The sequence below is a fragment of the Canis lupus genome, chromosome 1 (assembly GCF_048164855.1).
Source record: "Canis lupus baileyi chromosome 1, mCanLup2.hap1, whole genome shotgun sequence".
NCBI classification, from domain to species: domain Eukaryota; kingdom Metazoa; phylum Chordata; class Mammalia; order Carnivora; family Canidae; genus Canis; species Canis lupus.
In genome coordinates, this window is record NC_132838.1 from 108,039,514 (window position 1) to 108,064,798 (window position 25,285).

A 25,285-nucleotide genomic window follows, 5' to 3' on the forward strand; every position below is an offset into this window, starting at 1 on the left:
CCCCGGCAAGCCTTGCAGCAGGCTTCTGGGAAAAGTGTCACCGGTCGGGCTCACCCCAGCTAATACGAAGGCCCGCAGGGGAAAATAAATTAAACTCTATTAGGAGATAATAATGGAGGTGAAGCAAAAGAGCCTCCTCGTTATTATCGGTCCTTAAGGGAAAGGAGTTTTGATTTCGCAGGCTGAGCGACAGGAAAGTGGCAGGCCCGCTCCAGAAGTTCTGAGGGAAGAAGCAGCTGGAGTTGAGTCCTGAGTCAGAGGGAGGAGGGCCTGGGGTCCAGATTCCTGGGTTTGGGGGAGGAGGAAACACAGGGGGGCGTGGACTCCCCAGTTTGGGCAGAGCCTACCCTGCATACCTCCGGGGGCGCTGGGGGCCCAGTCCCGGGTGAGACGTCCCAGCGAGGGTGGTGGGGCTGCATGGCTGCTGCAGATTGGCTGCGGCGGGGGTGTGCGGCAATCGCTGATTGGCTGAGGCGGGGCGGGCGCGGCCTTCGGCCACGCCCCTCGGGCCCTAGGCCACGTGGTGGGAGAGGACTGGGGCGCGGGGAAGCCAAACAGGATGGCACCGCGGGGGAGGGCTGGGGATCTGCCTGCGAGGGCTGGCGGACAGTAACCGGGGGACAGAATTCGGGGGCAAATTATCCCAGTGTAGAATTGCCGAGGCGCTGTGGCCCAGGGACCGGAGTTGGGGGGACTCAACAGAAGCAAGACTTTGGTATCACAGTAATCCAGATGCAGGAGTTGGGGGAGCTCTGGCCAGAGAAGGTTTTGGGGCCACAGTGCCTGAGGAGTTCAGCATAGGGGCCACTGATGCAGGTTTGAATTGCTAGGGATTAGAGGGATCTTGATGCACTGTAATTAGCTGCCCCTCCAGGGTCCTGTAGTTGCAGAGACACACCTGACGGGGCATAACCAGGTAACCCTGTTCTAGGGGCTGTTCTTAGAGGCTCACTGATGGGTTGGGGAATTAAAATTTTTCGGGCCTCACTGATGGAGCTGGAAGGAGGCATGGTGAACCGTGTTGTTGTATCTTAAAAATTTATATATATATATATATATATATATATATATATATTTTTTTTTTTTTTTTTAAGATTTTATTTAGTTAAGAGAGAGTGAGTGCAGGCAGGGGAAGAGGGAGGGACATGCAAACTCCGTGCTGAGCGCAGAGCCAGAAACAGCGGGGCTGATCCCAGAACCCTGAGCTCACGACCTGAGCTGAAATCGAGAGACGGAGGATTAATTAAACTACTGAGCCACCCAGGCGCCCCTATTTGTTTTAGATATTTATTTATGAGAGAGAGCGCATGCGCGTGTGCGAGCCTGGTAATGGAGCAGAAGGGGAGGGAGAGGCAGAGAATCCCAAACTGACTTCGTGCTTGTGCGGAGCTGGGTGTCAGGATCCTGAGATCATTACCTGAGTGGAAACCAAGAGTCCCACGCCTAAGGGACTGAACCACCCAGCTGCCCCATGTGTGTTTTATCTCTTCAGAAGTTACAAAGATGGGGCGCCTGGGTGGCTCAGCGATGGTTGAGCATCTGCCTTCAGATCAGGGCGTGATCCCGGGGTCCGGGGATCGAGTCCCACCCACATCGGGATCCCTGCATGGAGCCTGCTTCTGCCTCTGTCTCTGCCTCTCTCTCACGAATAAATAAATAAAATCTTTAAGAAAAGTTACAAAGAATATACCTACGTTTTCTCCTTGGAAAGAAAAACTGTGTTCAAACAGGGATTGACTGCAACCCCTTCATCCAGCCCTACCTGCTGGTACTCTCTTCAGGGGCCTTTTTCCAAAGTCCTTTCCCTTTTCATGTACATGACATGTGCACCCACTGACATTACAGCGAGTGCTTTGCCTCATCACCAAAGGGATGAAGGCATGCGGAGGTTCCTGTTCCTGGCCTTTCAGTTCTTACCTGGTTAGCGTTCCGTGACAGTACCCATTAAAATGCATTTTTGAACTTTTTTTTTTTTTTTCATTTTTAAAAAAACTTGATGCAATGTCTGGCACAGCACTAGTGTGGCTGGAACAGAATCTGGGTGGGGGGTGGGGAGGAGGGTGCATGTCCATGCACTCCCCTTGGCCCCGCGGATTCCAGCGCATGCGCCCTCTAGCCGGGCCCAGCTCCCCGACAGGCGCCCTAGAACTGAGGGGAAGAGGGGGAGGACGGAACCGACCCGCCTTGGGGTGTAAGGCAAGCGGCCCTCCCGCGGGAGGGGGCGTGAGCGGGGCGGGGCCGGAACTTCTTTTTTCCGAGCCGCGCCGCGGGCGGGCACAGTTACCCGCCGCACCGACCATGGCCGCAGCCGCGCTGGGGCAGGTGGGTTCGCGGCCCGGGGCTGGGAGGTAGGGGGTGGGGAGGCTGCGGAGACAGACCCACTTCCGGGCGGACCACTAGCTCCCGGCCCGGTCCGGCGCCGCGCCCCGGTGCTCGGGTTCCGCTGCAGGGCGCCGAGCAGGAGGGACCACTTGGAGAGGAGCACGAGGCTCCGAGGGCGAGGGTGGTGAAGGGAGGAGGAGGTGGGGAGGGGTCGCCTACGGGAGGAACGAGGGAAGCCCTGAGGAGGGTGCAGCGTGGGCCAGACGCCGGGCTGGGTGGTGGTGGTGGGGAGGGGGTGGCCGGGAAGGGAATCGCCAGTCTGTGGGAGTGCAGGGAGCAGACGCCCCGAGCCTCTCGCACGGGGGTGGGACGAAGGCATAGATCGCAGGGTCGGACTGGGAATTGGAGCCAAGGCCCCAGTTTTCTTCGAACTAAAACTCAAGATACGTGCAATGCTGCCTCTTATCTGGAACCTCTTATCTGAGGCTGTGCATCAGAATGAGAAGCAATTTGAGCCAGTTTCCCTCTGTCCCAGGTGGCAAGTGCTCCCGGCAGGTGTTGGGAGGGTCCGTTCTTACCCGTAAGAGGTCCACCAGCAGAGTTTGGGAGGCTATGATTTTAGGGAACAGTCTCTGCCTGAGAGAAGAAACAGTAACCACTCAGAGAAGGGATCTTTGCAAACCCTGACAGTTGCAACATAACCTCCGGGAAAAGTGTCTTTCCCCCAATCACTTCTTCACCTCACCCTGTCCTGGGACACCTACCCCAGCCTGATGGAGAACAGGGCAGATTTTTTTTCTTCTTCTTCTTTTCGGAGTCTTGGTGACTGAGGCTGAGCTCTGACTGGGACGATCTGGGCTTTGATGGCGACACTTCTGGGCTGCGGTGTGAAAGCCCTGCACTGGGGCAGGGACAGCTTGAGGTTGTGATGGTGGAGATCCTCTCCAGCTGCCCTAGGGAAGTCTTGGTCTGTAATGGGAGAGCCATGGGCTCTCCCAGGACAGCTCTGCATGCGATGGGATCGATCCTGGGCCATGACCAGGACAGTTTGGGGCTGTGATAGGGACAGCCCCTGGCTGAGACAAAGCACTGCATTATGAGGAGGACCCTTCCTGGGCTGTGATATGGGGCAGCCCTGAAGCATGAAGGACAGTACTGAGCTGTGACACACAGCCCTGGGCTTTGATGGTGACATTCCTGGGATGTGCTGAGAGGACAGTCCTGGATTGGTCTGGAGACAGTCCTAGGCTGTAATGAGACATGGGGGAAGGGAGGCTCCATTCTCCCCCACCCCCAGTCTGTGCCGCTCCTCCCCCCCTCCTCTAGCCCTTCCTCCTTTCTTAATTCAGCCCCAGTCTTTCACACTCTATGTCCCAAAAGCCCATCTACCATCCTTTGGGCCCACTGCCCATGGCTTGGGGTGTCAGATGATGGAGCACTCGCCCTGAGCTGAGGTAGGCCCCTACAGAAGTGCCCTGGAAGGATGAAGGCAGCTTCTCTCCGGGCAATGGGGTCTTGATGGCCAGTGCAGATGTGCAACTGGCTCCTTCTCTCTGCCCTGTGGATGTGTTTTTCTGCCTCTCCCTTCTCTATCTCCTGGAAATATTCTGTCTCTAAGCATCACGGAGACAGTTTCTCTCCAGGTGTTCGCGTGTCTCTTATCTTTCCTCATTTCTCCAGGTTTCCTTTCACTTTGTGCTGTCACCTGAAGTCTGGTCTTTGTCTATTTATTTTTTCCTCCCTTGGCCTCTCTGTTTCTCACCCTTGGTATTGTTCTGGATTTCTTCAGACTTGACTTCATGTGAGTTTGTCTCCCTGTCTCTCCTTATGATCATATCTATTTAGGCAACTTGTGTTCTTGATTTCTGTTCTCAGTTTTGTTTCTATTTCTTTTTTTTTTTTTTTTTCTTGTAAGTAATCTCTTCCCCAAACGCAGGGCTCTAACTCAGGACCCTGAGACCAAGAGTCACCTGCTTGTCCAATTAAGCCAGCCGGGCACCCCCTCAGTTTTGTTTTCTATTTCTAGGTCTATTTTTTTTTCTCCTTCTTGCTTTTTACCTATTTTATTTTATTTTATTTTATTTTTTATTTTTACTTTTTTTCCACTCTCACTGCTTCTGAGGGCTTCTCTCCTGCCCAGAGACTGGCTGTCTCCCCCCTGGGTGTCTATCCTGTCCATGCTGTGGCTGTCCTGTTCCTCTCTGGGACAAAGCATAGTCACCGACTTGTGTGGGCTACACAGCGCCACCTAGAGGCCATGCCGCAGACCCACACCCTGATCAGCCCGGAAGCCCTTGGGCCCCACACTAGCCAGGACCACTCCTCAGTCCTTGAGACCGGCGGACCCCATCTCCCCATGACTCACCTACTGACCAGTGACTACTGCCATTCACCTTCGTTCTCACCGATCCATGTCCGCTCACCCAGCTCACAGGGACGGAGCACGCTACGCTGTTGTGTCTGCACCAACCTCATGACCCAATTGCTTTCCTGCCAGGCTGGGAAAAGGCATTGTGAGATCAGAGAATGCTGGGGAGAGGCCACCCTGATGGACACAGATCTGCTCTCCCTCATTTGTCTCAGGCAGGACCACAAATGTTTATCTGAGCAGTGTCTCTGTCCATGACGAGGACAGCCCCCCAGGTCCATGTGGCTCCCTCTCAGCCCTGGGATCTGAAGGGAAATGGAATCACTGGTGTCCAAGGTATAGGGTTGAGGGCTTAGATAATCTGAGCCCAGCTGGTCTAATATCCTGAAAGAATAAGGACTTGGACTCCTGGGTGAGGAGGAGCTTGAGGTCTGGACTCCTGGATCTGAGGGAGAAGAGGCTGGGGTCCCGGACCTCCTGGGTTTGAGGGAAGAGGGCCTGGGAGTCTGGACTTCTGGGTCTGAGGGAGGAGGGGGCTGGGGGGCTGGACTTCTGGGTCTGAGGGAAAAGGGGGCTGGGGGGCTGGACTTCTGGGTCTGAGGGAAGAGGGGGCTGGGGGTCTGGACTCCTGGGTCTGAGGGAGGAGGAGCTGGGGCCCCCTGGACTCCTGGGTCTGAGGGAAGAGGGGGGGCTAGGGGCCCAGCTTCTGGTTTCTGGGGAAGGATGGCCTATAAGTTCGTCACTTATCTAACTCCTGTCAGGATTTGGGGCCCCCAGAGAGGCCTTCACTTACCTGTGTGCTCTCCCCCCGCCATCTTCTGTCTGAGCTAATCTCAGGGTCTCGGCCAAAGTTCCCAGGTGTGGGAGGTGCCTGTGTTTGACTTTGCCCTGGCATGGAGGGGATGTGAGCTGATTCAGCTCTTTCTGGGGATTGCCCTTACGAGGCCTGGGAGGAGCCGTGGCCTCCTGCAGGATTCCCTCCCATCATGAACTGACCCAGACGGGAGCTGACTTGTCCAGGGCTACATGCTCTCTCTAGAACACACTGGGCCCGGGCAGAGCAGCCCAAGTGCAGGAGGTGGCAAGGCAGGCACCGGGGTCCCCTGCTCTCACCATCTTTCTTACTTCTGTCCCCACCCCCAGATTTGGGCCCGAAAACTCCTGCCTGTCTCTTGGCTTCTGTGTGGCCCCAGAAGATATGCCTCATCAAACTTCAAGGTGAATGGAAAAGAATATACTTTTGGATCTCGAGGTGGGGGCTGGAGGCCAGGACTCTTAGGTGTGAGGAAGAGGCTGGCAGTCAGATTTGGGCATCTCCAAAAGGGGCCAGAGTCCAAAGGTTATGGCGGTTGGCAGTGGGGTCCTATTAGCCAGAAGTCTGTGGGAGAGATTTGGTACTGCATATCCCAGAAGCCTCTGGGGCTACAGGTCTGTCTTCTCCATAGGTCTTTGCCCCAGAGGTTCATGGGAGTTGTAGTTTTTTCAGTTTGAGATTGAGACCAAATTTCAGGATACCTGGGACCCCTGTCTTTCCTCAGGCTGCAGACCTGCAGCTGGAAATGACGAAGGAACCTCATCAGAAGCCTGACCCCAGCAAGCCCCTGGTGTTTGGGAAGACATTCACCGACCACATGCTGGTGGTGGAGTGGAAGGAGGAGACGGGCTGGGGTCAGCCCCGAATCCAGCCTTTCCAGAATCTCACACTGCACCCAGCCTGCTCCGGCCTCCACTACTCGATGCAGGCATGGTGACCAACCTCTCTCCCCGTCCCTCTGCATCTCTTCCCTCTTGCCGTGTCTTGTGCCAGGTCCACCACCCTGGGTTTGCTCTCTGTGTGTTTCTTCTTGCTCAGCCTGTGTTTTCTGAGGTCTCTCGCGTCCCAGGCCCTGTGCTGGGTGATGCCAGGGTCCCCAGTGAAGAGCAGACCCAGTTCTTCCACTCGAAAACCCTGTGTTTTGGTTATAGCCAGATGTGATCCAAGTGTAGGAAGACCCCTTCCCAGATGTGATCCGAGTGTAGGAAGACCCCTTCCTAGATGCGATCCGAGTGTAGGAAGACCCCTTTGGGTGGGTGGAGACCTGAGTTGGAACCAGGCCCGGCGTAGTGGGGGGAGGCAGAAGGACCCAAGAGATTCAGGGACAGGAAGGACTAGCAGGGTAGACAGGAGCTGGGAAGGGAAGGCTGAGCATGGCGCCCAGAGGTTTGGCCAGGTGATCAGGTAGGTCACTGGGCTGTCCCCTATGGGGACGCAGAAGAAGATCGGCTTTGCAGGACTTGGTGCCTTTAAGGAAGGTGCCTTTATCTGCCTTTAAGGAAGATATCCAGGAGACATTCAGTTTATGGCTTAAAGCGATGGCTGAAAGCAGAGTCTTCCTGAGGAAGCTTTAGTGGTGACAAGAATTTGGATGAACATATTTCAGCCCTAGTAGCCAGTTTGTGAAGTCAGCTCAGGAGGCTGAGATAAGAGGTGCCAGATCTTGTGAGGCCTGGAAGGCCAAGGTCAACAACAGGCTGGGGATGTGGATCAACATTGTTGTTGTTGCTGCTGTAGTTGTTTTGTACTTTAAAAAATGTTTTGGGGCACCTGCCTGGCTCAGTCATTGATCTCGGGGTCATGAGTTGGAGCCCCATCTGGGGTGTAGAGATAACTTAAAAGAATTTTTTTTAAGTTTTTATGATGGGAAATATATTTTTTTAAGATTTTATTTATTTATTTGACAGAGAGAGAAAGAGCACAAGCAGGGGAGCAGCAGGCAGAGGGAGAGGGAGAAGCAGGCTCCCTGTGGAGCAGGGAACCTGACATGAGGCTCAGTCCCAGGACCCAGGCTCATGATCTGAGCCAATGGCAGACGTTTAACCGACTGAGCCACCCAGGTGCCCCTAAGATGGGAAATTTAATTTTTTTTTAAAATTTATTTATTTATTCCTGAGAGACACAGAGAGGCAGAGACAGACAGAGGGAGAAGCAGGCTCCCTGCAGGGAGCCCCATGTAGGACTTGATCTGGGGACCACGGGATCATGCCCTGAGCCAAACAAAGGCAGATGCTCAACTGCTGAGCCGCCCAGGAGGCGTCCTTAAGATGGGAAATTTCAAACATAAAAAAAGAATGATATATAAGCTCCCTTACCACCCTGCTTCATCAGCTAGCACCTGTCACCCTTTTGTTTGGTCTGGACTCCCATCATCATGCCCCTTTCTGCAAGATTTTGAAGCAAATCAGGGACTTTGCATTCTTTTCTTTTCTTTTTTTTTTGTAAAGATTTCATTTATTTATTCATGAGAGACACAGGCAGAGGCAGAGAGGGAAGCAGGCTCCATGCAGGGAGCCCGATGTGGGATTCGATCCGGGTCTCTAGGATCATGCCCTGGGCTGAAGTCAGAGGCTCAACCGTTGCGCTACCCAGGTGCCCCAGGGACTTTGCATTCTTTCATCCATAGTGGTTTGTTTTTCTTTTTTAAGATTTTATTTATTGGGACGCCTGGGTGGCTCAGTGGTTGGGCGGTTGCCTTTGGCTTGGGTCCTGATCCCCGGATCCAGGATCAAGTCCCGCATAGGGCTCCTGTGGGGAGCCTGCTTCCCCCTCTGCCTGTGGCTCTAACTCTCTCTTTCTCTCTGCGTCTCTCATGAATCTATCTTATTTATTCATTCATGAGAGACACAGAGGCAGAGATGTAGGTAGAGAGAGAAGCAGGTTCCTTGCAGGAATCCTAATGCAGGACTCGATCCCAGAACCCTGGGATCACAACCTGAGCCAAAAGCAGACGCTCAACTACTGAGCCATGCAGGCACCTTGTAGGGGTTTCAGTGCTTCTCAAGAGCACAAGGATTCTCTACAAAACAGAACTTGCACACCATTGATGTTCCTGAGAAACCGTAGCAGTAACACGGAAGGGGTTCGAGCAGGGTGCTCTCTTGGCACCTGTCTCTGGGTCTCCAGCTGCTTCTGGTCTCCCTTCCTGTGTGTCTTCCCCTTTTCTCCCTCTCTGAGCTCCGTGGGTTAGTGTCTCCTGGGATCCATCTCTGCATCTGTGTCTGAACCCTTGTGTATCAGGCATCGTGCTGGGATCTCTATGTGTCCCATGTCTCCCTGAGGTGGTCTCAGCTCAGTCACCCTCCCACCTGTCCCCACAGCTCTTCGAGGGCATGAAGGCGTTCAAGGGCAGCGACCAGCGGGTGCGCCTCTTCCGACCCTGGCTCAACATGGACCGGATGCTGCACTCAGCCTTGCGCCTCTGCCTGCCGGTAGGTGCCCTGGCTGGCTCCCGGGAGGAGGGGGCCAGGCAGGTGGGGCAGCACCCTGACTCATGAGAATCCTGCCCAGAGTTTTGACAAGGTCGAGCTGCTTGAGTGTATCCGCCGGCTTGTGGAAGTGGACAAAGACTGGGTTCCTGAGGGCAAGGATACCAGCCTCTACGTGCGGCCTGTGCTCATTGGGAACGAGGTGAGCCTGACTCCAGGGTGGGGTTGAGAGGGGAGGTCCTGAACCAAAGGGCTGGGAACTCCAGGGGAGAGGAAGAGAGGGGCTGGGGGCCTGGATTCCTGCGTCCCTAATGTCCCCCTCTGCCCACCACAGCCCTCCCTAGGTGTCACCCAATCCACGCAAGCTCTCCTGTTTGTCATTCTCTGCCCCGTGGGTGCATACTTTCCCGGAGATGCCATGGACCCCGTGTCCCTCCTGGCCGACCCAGCGTTTATCCGGGCCTGGGTGGGTGGGGTCGGTGACTACAAGCTGGGGGGGTAAGTAGTCCCTCCCCCAACCCTACAGGTCCAGTACACTGCATGTCCCAGACACTGGGTGTCCATTTGTGGCTTTGGATATCAGTTGTCCTTCCCTCTCATCTCACACGATTGGGGACAGCTCTGCTTGTCCGTTGGGATTGGATGTTGTTGACACTGTGGTGGAACGCTTGAGGGGAGAGGGTCTGTGCTAAGCACTGTGGACAAATCAGCTCAGAATTTGATTGGTTGAAAGTTGGTGGAGAGACTAGAATTGATGTTTACACTTAGTCCAGGTAACCTCCCCCAAACATCAGGCGCCCCCACCTCCCCAGCCCCACGTGCAGCTCTCATCACCCCCTGGGCCTCCAGTGATCATCATCCTACATGTGGACTTTTCTGTACATCTGTGGCCAGGGACCTCAGCTCTCCAGGGCCGGGTGGGTCCCCCACAAGGTGACCGAGGCAGCAGGCAGGGAAAGGGTTAGGGGGTGTGAGGATTCAGGTCCTTTCCATGCACATATATTGTAAGGTCTCCTGAGGGTCAGGCCCTATGCTGGGTGAAGCTGGGGACACAGATGATTCGGGTCCAGGCCCTGCCTTCCAGGGGTTCCCAGACTGGTGGGAGCCCCAGGATCTGGAGCAGCACATGCTGGGGCACTGTAAAAGTTCCCCAGACAGGGCAGTGCCCCCCTCAACTGAGTCCAAGGAAGGAGACCATTTCCTGGTTAACCGTGTTGCTCTCCACCAGGAATTATGGGCCCACAGTACTTGTGCAGCAAGAGGCGAAGAAGAGGGGCTGTGAACAGGTCCTCTGGCTGTACGGGCCGGACCACCAGCTCACCGAGGTGGGCACCATGAACATCTTCATCTACTGGACCCATGAGGATGGGGGTGAGCCCTCCCATGACCCTCACCCGGGCCCTGGTGGGAGTGGGTATATCAGAACTCTCGGGGGTTGGGGTGGGTTTGGGTGGCTCCTGAGATGGGAAGGTGCGCCTGAGGGCGTGAGGTCATGCCACTAATGCCTCATACTTGACCCAGTGCTGGAACTGGTGACCCCCTCACTGGATGGTGTCATTCTGCCCGGAGTAGTCAGACAGAGTCTACTGGACCTGGCAAGGACCTGGGTGAGGGCGCTGTGTCTTTGGGTGGCTGGGATGATGGGGTGCTGCTGTGTTGGAGGCCTGCATTTCAAGGCTCCCAGAGGGGGCTGTGGCATACTAGCAGATCTCTGCCCCTTCTCTCTGGGGGATCTGTCTCCTCAGGTCTCCTTGTCACTGTTCTCAGGGAGGGAGAGGCAGGACTCTGCGGCAAGGGGTGCCTCTGGGTCATGTGTATTGCTCCCTCAGGGTGAGTTCCGAGTCGTTGAGCGTAAGGTCACAATGAAGGAGTTGTTGCGGGCGCTGGAAGAGGGACGGGTTCGGGAAGTCTTTGGCTCAGGCACAGCTTGCCAGGTCTGCCCTGTGCACCAGATCCTGTACCAAGGCAAGGTGAGATGGGGCTGCCATTGGTGACGGGGGAGAAGAAGGGGGTTCTGGTCGTCATGGCACTGTCTTTTCCAGCATTTGCGCATTCCCACCATGGAAAATGGGCCCGAGCTTATCCTCCGCTTCCTGAAGGAGCTGAAGGAGATCCAGGTGAGGTGCACTGGCGGAGAAGTGGGTTGGATGTTTGTTCCCCAGGGAAGTTCACGTCCCATGAGCCTCTGGACTGGGAGCCCTCCTCCCCTGCAGACCCAGGAGCCAGTAATGGCAATAAGGGCCCTTGTATGAGCCTCTGTGGCCTTCAATACTCCTTGGGGCTACATGACCCATTCCTGGGAGCGTCTAAAACACTGACTTGAGGATTCCCCTTCCCTCCCTCTCTGTGGTTCCTGTGTGCCCTTGCAGTGGGGACCCCTTCCCAGGGACCCCTGGGGCTTCGGGCCCGTGTTCTGGCTGCAGAAACCCGGCACAGAGCCCCTGGAGCACCTGGCTTTTGCTTTGGCTGTTTACAAGACTGCCCAGCGGTATTTACTCTTATAAGCCCCTAGATGGGTTTGCATTCATCTCGGCAGAGATGGCTTTGCTGAGAGCCTCTGGGCTCCTTCCTTGGCACTCAACCTAGAACTGCCTTTCCTGTGTGCTTCTGTCAAGTCCTGTGCATCGGGACCCTGAACACCACCACCCCTCACTACTTGGGACTTAGCTGCAAACGGATTATTTTTTAGCCCCAGAGCCTTCCAGGCTTTACAGTAACTCTTTGCAGAACTACGTCTCTCTTAAGCTTCTGCGCCAAGTCTCCTTTAAACCTCTGAGCCAACCGGGCTACGGTTCCTCCTCCCTCCGGCTTCGGCCAGCTTCCGGGAAGTGGACTACATTTCCCATGAGGCCCCGGGGCGCAACTCCGCCACCATTTCGCCGGAGACGCCCCAGGGCTTTCTGGGACTTGCAGTTGGCTTTCCTCTCATGCCTCGCCTCCCTTGTCCCGCAGTACGGAACAAGAGCCCACGACTGGATGCTCCCGGTATGACAGCGCCCTGCCCTACCTCTCCTCGGACCCACCCTCCCGTAGCATCCAGCCCTCGCCGGACCCTCCCCTCCCTACCGATGACTCACCTGAAGTGCAATATGAAATATAAAAGGCCGGGGGCTGCCGGGACGCCTGGGTCTCTGGCGCCCCCACATGGCCTCTACACTCCCAAAGCCATAAGGGCCGGACCCAGAGCATCTAGGCCCCTCGCCCCGCCTCTCAGACCTTGGTGGGGGATCTGGGCTCCCCGCTGCTCCGTGTCTGGGGGCCAAGGATGCCCTTTGGCCCCCCCGACTCCACATCTCTCCGTTCTCAGGCCGGATCTCCCGGTGCTGCTTTGATTTTTTTTTTTTTCTCCTGCTGCAATTTTGAAATAAATGCCAAAGAACAAGCCATGAGCTGTGATCTCCAGTGATTCAACTTAGGGACTCTAGGGTCTTAACAGGGAATCCCTGTCCTGGGCTCTTTTCATTTTCTAAGACCCAGCAATCCAAGCTCCCAGAGACCTGGCGATCTCTGACATGGGAGATTTTTTTCCACCTCATCATACGCTGAGTTTAGCCTCTTGCGGTGACTAACCCATGCCTCCTCTACTTCCCCATCCTTGGGACAGCCCCAGTCTCCAGCCCTGGCTGTCTCCTCCGCTGTATCCTCTGGCCCTCCATCAGCTCAGTTCTTGTCTTCTCCTACCTGGATCCCCGCCCCACCTAACCCGCTCTCTGCATCCAGTTTGGCTCTCAAAGGGTCTTGTATACACAGAGCTGCCTGTGCTCACTGTCTTCTAAGGGCTTCCTAGCACCCACAGCCAATAGTGCAGATAGCAGGCCCTGGCGGGTGTGGACTGAGGTAGGATACTCTATCCTTGGGAGGGTGAACCTCAGAAATCTATAAAGTATAGTCCCCATATACTATGTCATGCTTTTGTATCCCAATCTTGGCTCTTTCGCACATGCACTTTAATAATTATGTGTAGGTGTAGAGAGCCAGACATTAGGACCAGCCTGATGTAGGAAAATGTTGGGGAAATGTTTTATTACACCATGGGGACAAGACCCGTGGACAGAAAGAGCTGCCCTGGGGTCATGAGCAGTGGCCCATTAATACTGTCAAGCTGGGAGGAGGTTAGGGACAGCATAGCCTCCCAGGTATTTTGGAAGCAAGGTTTCGAGGACCACTTCCTGGGGGCTAGCTATTGTTGGGAAAGGGTCATTTATACTGTCTAATAAAACTGAGTCATGAGACCCGTCAGATGTACATTGGTGGGTCATTTGCTTGGGGGATGATCACCAACAGGTGTCTTGAAGCTTCTGAAGGATTTTTTTTTTTAAGATTTATTTATTCATGAGAGACACACACACAGAGAGGCAGAGACATAGGCAGAGGGAGAAGCAGGCTTTTCGCAGGAGCCTGGTGCAGGACTCGATCCCAGATCTCAGGATTATGCTCTGAGCCAAAGGCAGCCACCCAACTGCTGAGTCACCCAGGCATCCCTCTGAGGGAATTTTTATACATTAGAGTAGACTTACAGGGCAGCCCGGGTAGTTCAGTGGTTTAGCGCTGCATTTGGTCTAGGGCATGATCCTGGAGACCCAGGATCAAGTCCCACGTCAGGCTCCTTGCATGGAGGCTGCTTCTCCCTCTACCTGTGTCTCTGTCTCTCTCTGTGTGTCTCTCATGAATAAATAAGTAAAAATCATTAAAAAAAAAAAAGTAGACTTACAGGATCCTGGGAGTTGAGCTAAGATTGCCTTTTGCCCTTAGCAAAGTATGAATATCAGTGTTTTTTTTTTTTTTAAGACTTTTTTTTATTTATTCATGAGAGACAGAGAGAGGCAGAGACACAGGCAGAGGGAGAAGCAGGCTCGATGGAAGCAGGCAGAGGGAGAAGCAGGGAGCCCGATGGGGGACTCTGGGATCATGCCCTGAGCCAAAGGCAGAGGCTCAACCACTGAGCCACCCAGGTGTCCCTGAGCATCAGTTCTTAGAGGAAGATCACTCTACCTGTTTCAAGGACTTGTCAGTGGGCTGTAAGTAGTAAGGAAGTTTAATTTTTCTTTTACCTTTGCTTCCCACATCGCCGGCATATCTGTTTGGTTGGAGATCTAGATACGAATGTGCTTCCGTTACCTGCTCGTTACCTGCTCGGTGTGTCAAGCTTGGGCTTGTCACTTTATCTCTGACTCCATTACTAGAGGGAAACCCATGTGGATTAAGGACACAGTCTGTGGCCTGTCCAGCAGTTATCAGCTTTGGGACAAAATTCTGATTTGTTGATAACCATTGCCATAGCCTCTCATTCCCTTTTGCCAATGATTGCTCAAGAGGAGATCATGGACACAATGGGGAAATTTGCCTGGAGGCCTCTGGGAAAGCTTCCTTCCCTTTATAAAAGAAATCCCGAAAGACAGCCTCTTCTTTTCTTCCCTCCCTTTGGCTGTGATTATCTGGAAGTGTGTGTATCTGGAAGTGTTTGGAGAGGTTGCAGTCACTTCACGCCCAGGTGTGTCATTGCCCCACACACTGAAGTCCAAACACACAGACCTTGGGTCCTCCAGCCATTAAACCTGATTTCCAGGGGCACCTGGGTGGCTCAGTGGTTGAGCATCTGCCTTTGGCTCAGGTCGTGATCCTGGAGTCCCGGGATGGAGTCCCACATCCGTCTCCCCACAGAGAACCTGCTTCTCCCTCTGCCTATGTTTCTCTCTGTGTGTCTCCCATGAATAAGTAAATAAAATCTTTTAAAATTAAAAATAATTCCCCGGGGGCAACTGGTCACGGGAAGCAGGTGCGAGATGGGCCACGTGGGTGTCTGGGAGAACAGCATTCCTAGCAGAGGGAACAGCCAGGACAACGGACCTGAGGCTAGAGGGTGCCCTAGTGTTCCAGGAACTGTAAGGCAGGTGTGGCCGGAACGGAGTGGGCGAGACAAGGGGAGAAAGTGGGGTGTAAGGACACACGGGGAAGGGACCGATACTCAAGAGCCTCGTGGGCACTGAGGCTTTCTAGGAACGAGCCTGGAGCCAGCGAAGTTAGTTCCTCGCAGAAAAGGAAGGCGACCTTCCGTAAAGGGGAGCGGGCGCCCCCTGGCGGCCGCGTGGGGAACACGGAGGAGAGGAGGGCAGCAGGGAGCTTTCAGCTGGGAGGACTCCTGAGCTGTCCAGGGAGGGGTGAGGGTGGGGGCTGCAGGAGCGGGGTGCTAACTGTGAGACGAGCAAAGAGTGATGGGATTCTGGTGCATTTTGAAGGTCAGACCCAACGGGTCCGACAGGTTGTATGAAATCACACCCCTACCAGCCAAGTATGAGAGGAGAAAGAGAAACGAAACAGGACTTCTTTACCGTAAAGCTGCTTTGTGAAATTTTTTTCATGCTGCTTGGTGGGGTTAGAGTTTGCCCATCGAATGTACCTCAATTTAGTACCAATCCACTGATAATGAACATCTGGGTCCGTGATTCTGACACTAATCCCCATGTGTTTTGCAACACCACCAAGCAATGCTCGGACACCACCTGGGTGTCCTAGAGTTCAACTCAATTTCCAACACTACTGATCTGAAGAGAACCCCAGATCCTGCAGTTTAGGGGTTCCGGCGCCCTACAGGCCTGCTCTCTGCACAACCCCCCTCCGCCCCCACTTCAGATACCAGTTTCAATTCCAGGTTGTCACCTGTGCTCCTACAAGCTACAGATCAGAGGTTCCCACAATGCCTTCCCTGGGTTGGATTGACTTGCTAGAGTGGCTCACAGAACCCAGAGAAATGTGTTACTAACTAGATTACTGGTTTATAACAAAAGGCTATAGTTGAGGAACAGCCAGATGAGGATGGGAAAGGGCACGCAGCTCCTATGTTCTCTCCAGCCACTTCCCCGAAATTTCCAGCAGCTCTTCTACCGGGGAGCTCTCTGAACCCCATCCTTTGGGGTTTTATGGCAGCTTCATTACACAGCACGACGGATTAAATCACTGGCCATTGGTGATGAATTCAACCTCCACTTGCTCTTCCCTTCCCTGCTGTCAGGAGGTGGGATTGAAAGTTTTAACCCTCTAACCACAGGTTTGATTCCCTTGGCAACCAGCCCCCACCCTTAGGCCCTTTCCAAAAGTCACCATATAAATGCAATAAATGCAAATATCATCGAAAAGCAAAGCATTGGGATGCCTGGGTGGCTCAGCGGTTTGGCACCTGCCTTCAGATCAGGTCATAATCCCAGGGTCCTGGGATTGAGTCCTGCATCGGGCCCCCCACAGGGAGGCTGCTTCTCCCTCTGCCTGTATCTCTGTCTTTCTCTGTGTCTCTCATGAAAAAATATTTTTTTAAAGAAAGACCAATTTGGGGCTTTTATGAAAAAAGCTGGTGAATACGTCCAGCTTTAGCATATACTGGTAAGCCATTCTACACTGGTTCTATTAGTTCACACCTGAGAAGGACGCCTGGCTGCCTCAGTGGGTGCAGCCTGAGACACTTGATTTTGGGGTTGTGGGTTCAAGCCCCAGGTCAATCCTCAGCCATTCTGTGTCTGCATATTTCACTTCCCCTAAATGAGAAATAAAAGTCAGCTGTTTGATCCATGGATATTTTGGGGTTTATCTGCCTCAGTGGCAACACTGCTTCAACAGGGATTAATTCCCAATGGGACAGGGTGTGGAAGTTTATTTTCAATATATTTTTTTAAATTTTTATTTATTTGTTTATTTATTTTACGATTTTATTTATCCAGGCTCAGGGGGCAGTCTGCTCAAAATTCTCTGTCTCCCTGTCCCTCTGAACCCTCACCCCCCTCCCTCATCTCTAAAATAAATAAATATGTCTTTAAAAATAAATTAATTAATTAATAATTTTAAACCAGGGATAAAAGAAAACCCCATCAACTCAATAGAAGAAAGGAATGGAAAAAAATAATAATACACTGAATAGCCTCCAAATGGCTCAAAGATTTCAATGTAAAATATGAAAACATGAAAGAATGAGAAGTAAACATCGGAAAGTTTCCTTTCTAACCTGGGTGTGGAGAAAGCATTTAAGCTGTGACTCATAATCCAGGAGCCATAAAAGAAAACACCGATGCATTTAAATGCGGGGAACGGGATCAAACATTCTTCTTTCTTTTTTGTTTCTTTTAGAACAAATGTCCCAAGGCCCTTGGGTGGAGCAGTCCAGGCCAGCTTGGGGACAACAGTGGCCCAGAATGGGGTGTCATGACCTTGGTGGGGTGGGGAGGGCTCAGAACACTGGGGGGCACCCAAAGGGTTTTTGCTGGGAGAGGGGGCCAGGTGATTCGGAAGCAGAGCTCCAAGGTAGGTGCTGAGGGTTTGGGTGAGGGCAGAGAAGGGGATGGGTAACATATGGGGAAACTGATCAAAGAAGTCTATTTCTTTTTTTAAGGTTTTACTTTTTTCAAGCAATGTCTGTACCCAGCGTGGAGTCCGCTTGAGGTCTTTGCCCACTTCCTCTCCCTCTCCCTCTACTCCTCCCCCTGCTACGTCCTCTCTCTCTCAAATAAATAAATAAAATTAAAAAAAGAAAAATAGGGGCTTCTGGGTAGCACAGTGGTTGAGCGTCTGCCTTCAGCTCAGGTCATAATCCTGGGGTCTTGGATCGAGTCCCACATCAGGATCCCTGCATGGAGCCTGCTCCTCCCTCCACCTGTGTCTCTGCCTCTCTGTGTGTCTCTCATGAATAAATAAAATATTTTTAAAAAGAAAAAGAAAAGGACCAAGAGTCCCTTGGAGTAATGGCTCATTCTAAAGCTGAGTTATAGGGGGACACCTGGGTGGCTCAGTGGGTGTCTGCCTTCAGCTCAGGTCATGATCCCAGGGTTCTGGGATCAAGCCCAACATCAGGCTCCCTGCTCAGGGTGGAATCACCATCTCCCTCTCAGTTCTGTCCCTCCCCCTGCTCCTGTGCTCGCTCTCTCTCTCGAATAAATAAATAAAATATTGGGGGGGAAGATGATCATGACCACCACCAGAAATAAAGAACAATAGTAATTTTATTCCTGATTATAAATCATGGTAAAAAAAATAGCAAACCACAGATAGAAATTAATTAATAACTTGGAAGTCTTATTTATTTATTTATTTATTTATTTATCTGTTTATTTACTTTTAAAGATTTTTTTTTTTAAAGATTTTATTTATTTATTCACGAGAGACACAGAGAGAGAGCAAGAGAGGCAGAGGCACAGGCAGAAGCAGGCTCCATTCAGGGAGCCCGACATGGGACTCAATCCTGGGACCCCAGGATCATGCCCCGGGGCAGAAGGCAGGCACTAAACCCACTGAGCCACTCAGGGATCCCATACTTTTAAAGATTTTATCTATTTGAGAGAGGGAAAACACAATCCGAGAGGAAGGTCAGAGGGAGAGGGAGAAGCTGACAGCCCCCTGAGCACTTGAAAGTTTGATAAGGAATGGGATATTTGTATAGTTCCAAGGTATCTCACTAATTAAGATACTCATTAATTACAGAGGAAGAGGGGCACCTAGCTGGCTCAGATGGTGGAGTGTGCAACTCCTGATCTCGGGGTCTTGAGTTTGAGCCCTGTTGTTGGGCATAGGGATTATTTAAAAAAAAAAAAAAAATTACAGGGCATCCTGGGTGACTCAGCGTTTTAGTGCTGCTTTCAGCCCAGGGCATGATCCTGGAGACCCAGTATCGAGTCCTGCATCCGGCTCCCAGCATGGAGCCTGCTTCTCCCTCTGCCTGTGTCTCTGCCTCTCTCTCTCTGTTTCTCATGAATAAATAATTTTTTTAAATAAATAAAAAAGAAAAATTACAGAGGAAGAAAAATTTTACAATGGATAAGACTGGCCAATGCCACCTTAATCATGTGACCAAATGAATATTATGAGTCACTGAGAAATGGAAGCCCCATGAAACACGATGAGAAAAAAGACATCACATCAATAGTTTTGGTTCTGAAGAATCTGACCGTGAGAAAACAGGAAACACACTGAAGATCAGATTACAAAGTAATTGGCCTGTAGTCTCCAAAAACCGTCAAGGTCATGTAAATCAGGGGAGATTGAGGAACTAATCTTCCCTGGGAAACCTGACAGCTGAAGCAATGCAGATCCTCAACTTCACAGTTTCTGTTGTAAAGGTATTGTTGCAACAACTGGCAATGCTTGAATGAAGCTTCTAGAAGAACTGTGTTATTCTTTTAAAAATTTTATTTCTTTATTCATGAGAGACCCAGAGAGAGGCAGAGACATAGGCAAAGGGAGAAGCAGGCTCCCTGTGGGGAACCCGATGCAAGACTTGATCCCAGGACCCCAGGATCATGGTCACGACCTGAGCCAAAGCCAGACACTCAACTGGTGAGCCACCCAGGCACCCAGAAATACCATGATGGCTGTGCTGTGGTCCTGTGGGAGAATGACTCTGTAGGAAATACATGCTCAAACATGTTCTAAGTGTGTTCGCAGAGTTTCAAGGGGGTACACTCAGATAGTTCTAGAAAATAAATGTTGCTTGTACTGAGCTTCCACAATTTCTATATGTTTGTGATTGTTTCAAAGTTAAGAAAAAAAATTTTTTAAGATTTCATTTTTAAGTAGTATCTACACCCAACGTGGGGCTCAAACCCACAGTCCCGAGATCAAGAGTCGCATGATCTTCCAACTGAGCCAGCCAGGTGTCGCAAGAAAAAGTATTATTCTTTAAAGAACAGATTTTGGGGATCCCTGGGTGGCGCAGCGATTTAGCGCCTGCCTTTGACCCAGGGCACGATCCTGGAGACCCGGGATGGAGTCCCGCATTGAGTCCCACATCCGGCTCCCTGCATGGAGCCTGCTTCTCCCTCTGCCTGTGTCTCTGCCTCTCTCTCTCTGTGACTATCATAAATAAATAAAAATTTTAAAAAAATACTTAAAAAAAAAGAACAGATTTTGCATGGCAAGCAAAACATCTTAAGCAAACTCAAAAGATTAATGACAAATAGGTAGAAATATTTGCAACTCATAATCATAGGCTTAATTTCTTTTTTTTTTGGCTTAATTTCTAATACAGAAAAAACTATGGAAGTCATATATATAATATATATAAAATATATAACAGACATATATTATTATATAGAATGTGTAAAAGTCATATATGTAATATATAAATATATATGATACCTATATAACCTTAAAAATAAAATTGCCAATTATTTTAGCACCAGAAATGGGTTTATTTGAGGGTACCTAAGAATTGTTTGTTTTTAAAGATTTTATTTATTTATTCATGAGAGACACAGAGAGAGAGGCAGAGGGACTCCATCCCAGGACCCTGGAATCAGGCTCTGAGCCACCCAGGGGTCCCCATTAGAGTAAATTTAAAGTCTGAAGTATACTGGCATCTTGTTGGCTGAGTTGTGACTGTTGCTCATTGGCTAGTCTATGGTGGGGATTGGGGGTGGAGTGGGGGAGTGGGAGTTGGTGGGAGGAGAAAATCTTCCTCCCCCTGGGTAGTAAAGTAGTAGCTAAAGTAGTGTGGACTTGGGCAGCCTGGGTAGCTCAGCGGTTTAATGCTGCCTTCGGCCCAGGGTGTGATCCTGGAGACCCAGGATCGAGTCCCGATGTCAGGCTTCCTGCATGGAGCCTGCTTCTCCCTATGCCTGTCTCTGCCTCTCTCTCTTTGTGTCTCTCATGAATAAATAAATAAAATCTTAATAAATAAATAAATAAATAAATAAATAAATAAATAAATAAAATCTTAAAAAAAAAAAAAAGTAGTGTGGACTTGCAAGGTGCATCTGTTCCATTTGGGTCTGCAATGGAGGACAAGTGGTAAGGCCTGAGCACTCCCCCCTGCTGACCTATCGATTCCATCCTGGTGAGGTTTTCCTTTCTTGACTCACAATATTTATACAGATACATATATTTCCGTGAGGAGTAATTTCAAATGGCTTGTAAATCTATGAAAAGATGGTAAGCTCCATTGACAAAAGGAGAATTGTGAATTAAGGCCACGCCTCTATACTATTTCTTTCCCTATAGCAGATTGACAGAAATCCTGAAGCCTGATAACACTGTAAGAAAAAGGAATACAGAGATTATAGGTGAGAACAGAAACTGTGCTACATTTATAGAGGGCGACTGGCCAAAAAGTAGATATAAGGTTGCAAATGTATGCTTTGGTCCAGCCCTTTATTTTGGGGGATTTAGCTTATAAGTGATCTATATACATACCAAGTGAAGTATTTGCAAGGTCATTCATTGTAACATGCTTTGATGTGGCAAGAGATTGGAAACAGCTCAAGTAGCCACCAAATGGAGATAAGTTGGGGATCCCTGGGTGGCTCAGAGGTTTAGCGCCTGCCTTCGCCCCAGGATGTTATCCTGGAGACTTGGGATCGAGTCCCACATCGGGCTCCATGCATGGAGCCTGCTTCTCCCTCTGCCTGTGTCTCTGCCTCTCTCTCTCTCTCTCTCTCTCTGCATCTCTCATAAATAAATGAATAAATTAAAAAACAAAACATGTGAATGAAGGAATAGAACTCTCATTCTCACCCTGCTCCCCCAGTGGTTGGGGAAAGGCGGTTGAGTCAGGCAATGGCCAATGACTTAGTCAATCATGACTTTGCAGTCAAACCTCCAGAGGAACCAAAAGGACTGGGTCTGGAGAGTTCTGGGCTGGTGAGTACAATAGAGGTCTGGGAGAGAGTGGCACACCTGGAAGCAGGCATGGAAGCTCCACACTTTTCCCCCAGACCTCACCCTAAGTATCTCTTCATCTGGCTGTTGCTCCATATCCTTTATATCCTTTAATAAACTGATTAATGTAAGTGTTTCCCTGAGCCACTCTAGGAAATTAAAAGCATCGCAGAAGAGGTTGCCTGAACATCCAACCTGTAGTGGGTTTGCAGGAGGGTCAGAAGCATAGCCTGAGGCTTATGGAGGGTGGAGGGCCTTCCCGAACCTGTGGAATCTGATGCTGCCTCTGGGTAGGTAGCTGTCAGAATTGAGTTGGACACCCTGCTGATGTCCAAGAATTGCTTGATTTTTGTGTGTGTGTGTGGGGTCCCCCATTTCACTGGAATTGGGAATATCAACCCTAAAAGAGTTGGTGTCAGCAGACTCCCCTTAGAGTATACCCTTTTCATCTGGAGATTGAAATCTTTCGTTACCTGAAAAGCTGTATTGATTTACACCTTTTTCTTTATTTTTTTTTTAAGTTTTTTAAAAAATATTTTATTTATTTTTTCATGAGAGACACACAAAGAGAGGCAGAGACACAGGCAGAGGGAGAAGCAGGCTCCATGCAGGGAACCCAGTGCGGGACTGGATCCCCGGTCTCCAGGATTACACCCTGGGCTGAAGGCGGATGCTTAACTGCTGAGTTACCCAGGCATCCCTTCTTTTTCCTTTTTAAGTAATCTCTACACACAACATGGGGTTTGAACTTATGACCCCAAGATCAAGAGGCGCCTGCTCTACTACTAAGTCAGTAAGGCACCCCTACCATTTCCTTTTGTAATCTCTGTCCTGTTTTATTTATGTTTTTTTTTCTTTTTAAGATTTTATTTATTTATTTTTTTTTTAAGATTTTATTTATTTATTCATGAGAAAGAGAGCGAGGCAGAGGGAGAAGCAGGAGAACCATGTGGGACTCAATCCCAGGATCCTGGGATCATGACCTGAGCTGAAGGCAGATGCTTAGCGGCTTAGCCACTCAGGCGCCCTGTGCTTTTTTTTTTTTTCTTTTTTTTTTTTAATCTTTCTACTTTTTTTCTTTCTATTGGATTGGTTGAGTATTCTTTATTCCCTTTCCTCTACTGGTGGAAATTCTCTTAGGGGTCAACCCTTCAAAGTTAAACATACACCTTTAAGGTAATAAAATCTAAATATAATTAATATCTCCATCATACTTCTGAACACTAAAAAGATTCCGGAACATTTTAACTCTGATCATCTGCCACCTGTCTTACATGTTATCGTCAGTAACTATTTAGAAAAAAACTTTTGGGGTGCCTGGCTGGCTCAGTCGGTGGAGCATGTGACTCATGATCCCAGGGTCATGAGTTCAAGCCCCACATTGGGTATAGTGCTTACTTAATTAAAAACAAAATAGAGGGCAGCCCCCCTGGCGCAGCGGTTTAGCGCCGCCTGCAGCCTGAGGTGTGATCCTGGAGACCCAGGATCAAGTCCCACGTTGGGCTCCCTGCATGGAGCCTGCTTCTCCCTCTGCCTATGTCTCTGCCACTCTCTCTCTCTCTCTCTCTCTGTGTGTGTCTCTATGAATAAATAAATAAAATCTTTTAAAAAAAATAGAAAGAGGGGCGCCTGGGTGGCTCAATCAGTTAAGCATCTGCCTTCAGCTCAGGTCATGATCTCAGGGTCCTGGGATCAAGCTCAGCATTGGGCTCTCTGCTGGTGGGAGTCTGCTTCTCCCTCTCCCTCTGCCTCTCCTGGCTTGTGCTCTCTCTCTTTCCCTTTCTCTCTCTCTCAAATAAAAAAGAAAATCTTTAAAAATATTTTTAGAAGCTGTCTTCTCTTTGCTTTCAGTATTCTGCGGACTCACTCGACTATGTCTAGGTATGCATCACTTCTCACCCTGCCCAGGACATGTGTTTCCTGCATCCATGAATCCATGTCTTTCATCAATTCTGGAAGTGCTCAGCTGTTTTCTTCTTGATCTTCACCTCCCCCCTTCATCACTGTATGTTCTTCCAGAAGCCCATTGGAACTTTTTATTCTACCTTCCATGTCTCTTCTTCAATTTTCCATCCATTTCTCTCTCTCAGTAACATACTGACTTTCACCTTCCAGTTTCTCCCCTTTTGCTCTTTCTAATCTGCTGTTTGACTCTTCCTGTGAGAGTTTTGTTTCAATGACTATTTCATTTTTGTGTGTGTTTCATTCTCGCTAGAAGTTCTGTTTGGTTCTTTTCAAACCTGCTTGGTCTTTTTTTATTTTTATTTTTTTAAAGATTTTATTTATTTGTTTGAAAGAGAGAGAGAGAAGACAAGCAAGGGGAGAGGGAGAAGCAGACTCCCCCACGGAGTAGGGAGCCTGATGAGGGGCTGGATCCCAGGACCCCGAGATCATGACCTGAGCCCACGGCAGATGCTTAACTGACTGAGCCACCTGGTGCCCCCTCCTTCTCTCTCTCTCTTTTTTTTTTTTTTTTTAAGATTTATTTATTTTAGGGAAAGAGAGAAAGAGGGACAGAGGGGGAGAGAGAATCCCAAGCCAAGTCTGGCTAAGGTGGAACTCAACTTGGGACTCTATCTCATCATCCTGAGATCACAACCTGAGCTGAAATCAAGAGTTAGCCACTTAAATGACTGAGTCACCCAGGCGCCCCCAAAATCGATTTTTTCATCCGTGTGATTGTGACAAAGTCTAACTGTCATGGAATTTGGGCTTGGTGGGAATTAATTTGGAAGATAGCGGTGCTCATGTCCTAGGACTGAATCTTCAACCTTCAAACTGTTAACCTCAGCTTATGGATGAGTGAAGCCTACCTATAAGGTAACAAAAATCACAAGTAAGAGGAAGTATCAAGACTGCAAAATCAGGGATCCCTGGGTGGCGCAGCGGTTTGGAGTCTGCCTTTGGCCTAGGGCACGATCCTGGAGACCCAGGATCGATTCCCACGTCGGGCTCCTGGTACATGGAGCCTGCTTCTCTCTGCCTGTGTCTCTGCCTCTCTTTCTCTCTCTGTGACTATCATAAATAAATAAAAATTAAAAAAAATATTTAAAAAAAAAAAGACTGCAAAATCAAAATCTTGATCAGAATAGAATATCCATAACATGGGCACTTTTGTAACCAGTTTAATGTAAAGAAACTGACTGCTTTGCTAATCACTACACTCCTATCTGTCTGTCCTTGAGATATTTAAGGCATTTGGAAGAATCTGGTATATTTGACTTGCAAAAAATATGATCAAGATTGTGTTATTGGGGACGCCTGGATGACTCAGTGGTTTAGCGGCTGCCTTTGGCTCAGGGCGTGATCCTGGAGTCCAGGGATCGAGTCCCACATCTGGCTCCCTGCATGGAGCCTGCTTCTCCCTCTGCCTGTGTCTCTGCCCCTCTCTCTCTCTGTGTCTCTCATGAATAAATAAATAAAATTTAAAAAAAAAGAGGTTATGAGATTTTTTTTTTTTAAGATTTTATTTATTTATTCATGATAGTCACAGAGAGAGAGAGAGGCAGAGACACAGGCAGAGGGAGAAGCAGGCTCCATGCACCGGGAGCCCGATGTGGGATTCGATCCCGGGTCTCCAGGATCGCGCCCTGGGCCAAAGGCAGGCGCCAAACCGCTGCGCCACCCAGGGATCCCGAGGTTATGAGATTTAAATTTTTTTTTTTTTTTTTTTTTTTTTTATTTATGACAGTCACAGAGGGAGAGAGAGAGAGGCAGAGACAC

General features: G+C 50.2%; 1 protein-coding gene and 1 long non-coding RNA gene across 8 annotated transcripts; one reads left to right on the forward strand and one right to left on the reverse strand.

Moving 5' to 3' along the window:
- Positions 1 to 1,080: 1,080 nt before the first annotated feature.
- LOC140602593 (uncharacterized) lies at positions 1,081 to 5,672 on the reverse strand. Of its 3 annotated transcripts, none has more exons than XR_012005523.1 (5): positions 5,484 to 5,639; positions 4,688 to 4,820; positions 3,087 to 3,275; positions 2,901 to 2,958; positions 1,081 to 1,218 (listed from the first exon to the last, which is right to left on the reverse strand). It is a non-coding gene; the product is annotated as an uncharacterized lncRNA (long non-coding RNA). The 3 variants fall into 3 exon arrangements; XR_012005521.1 differs by lacking the exon at positions 1,081 to 1,218 and adding an exon at positions 1,274 to 1,417 and having other exon boundaries at positions 3,087 to 3,570; positions 5,484 to 5,672; XR_012005520.1 differs by lacking the exon at positions 1,081 to 1,218 and adding an exon at positions 1,274 to 1,417.
- BCAT2 (branched chain amino acid transaminase 2) lies at positions 2,097 to 12,316 on the forward strand. Of its 5 annotated transcripts, none has more exons than XM_072772229.1 (11): positions 2,097 to 2,322; positions 5,834 to 5,908; positions 6,229 to 6,432; positions 8,825 to 8,935; positions 9,015 to 9,134; positions 9,267 to 9,430; positions 10,161 to 10,303; positions 10,454 to 10,539; positions 10,762 to 10,902; positions 10,975 to 11,049; positions 11,885 to 12,316. In XM_072772229.1, the coding sequence occupies exons 1-11, from the start codon at positions 2,104 to 2,106 to the stop codon at positions 11,921 to 11,923; spliced, it is 1,377 nt and encodes a 458-aa protein (XP_072628330.1). In that variant the 5' UTR covers positions 2,097 to 2,103; the 3' UTR covers positions 11,924 to 12,316. The 5 variants fall into 5 exon arrangements, with proteins under 5 accessions (XP_072628330.1, XP_072628339.1, XP_072628363.1 ...); XM_072772248.1 differs by lacking the exon at positions 2,097 to 2,322 and adding an exon at positions 4,861 to 5,026; XM_072772255.1 differs by lacking the exon at positions 2,097 to 2,322 and adding an exon at positions 5,079 to 5,102.
- Positions 12,317 to 25,285: the final 12,969 nt, after the last annotated feature.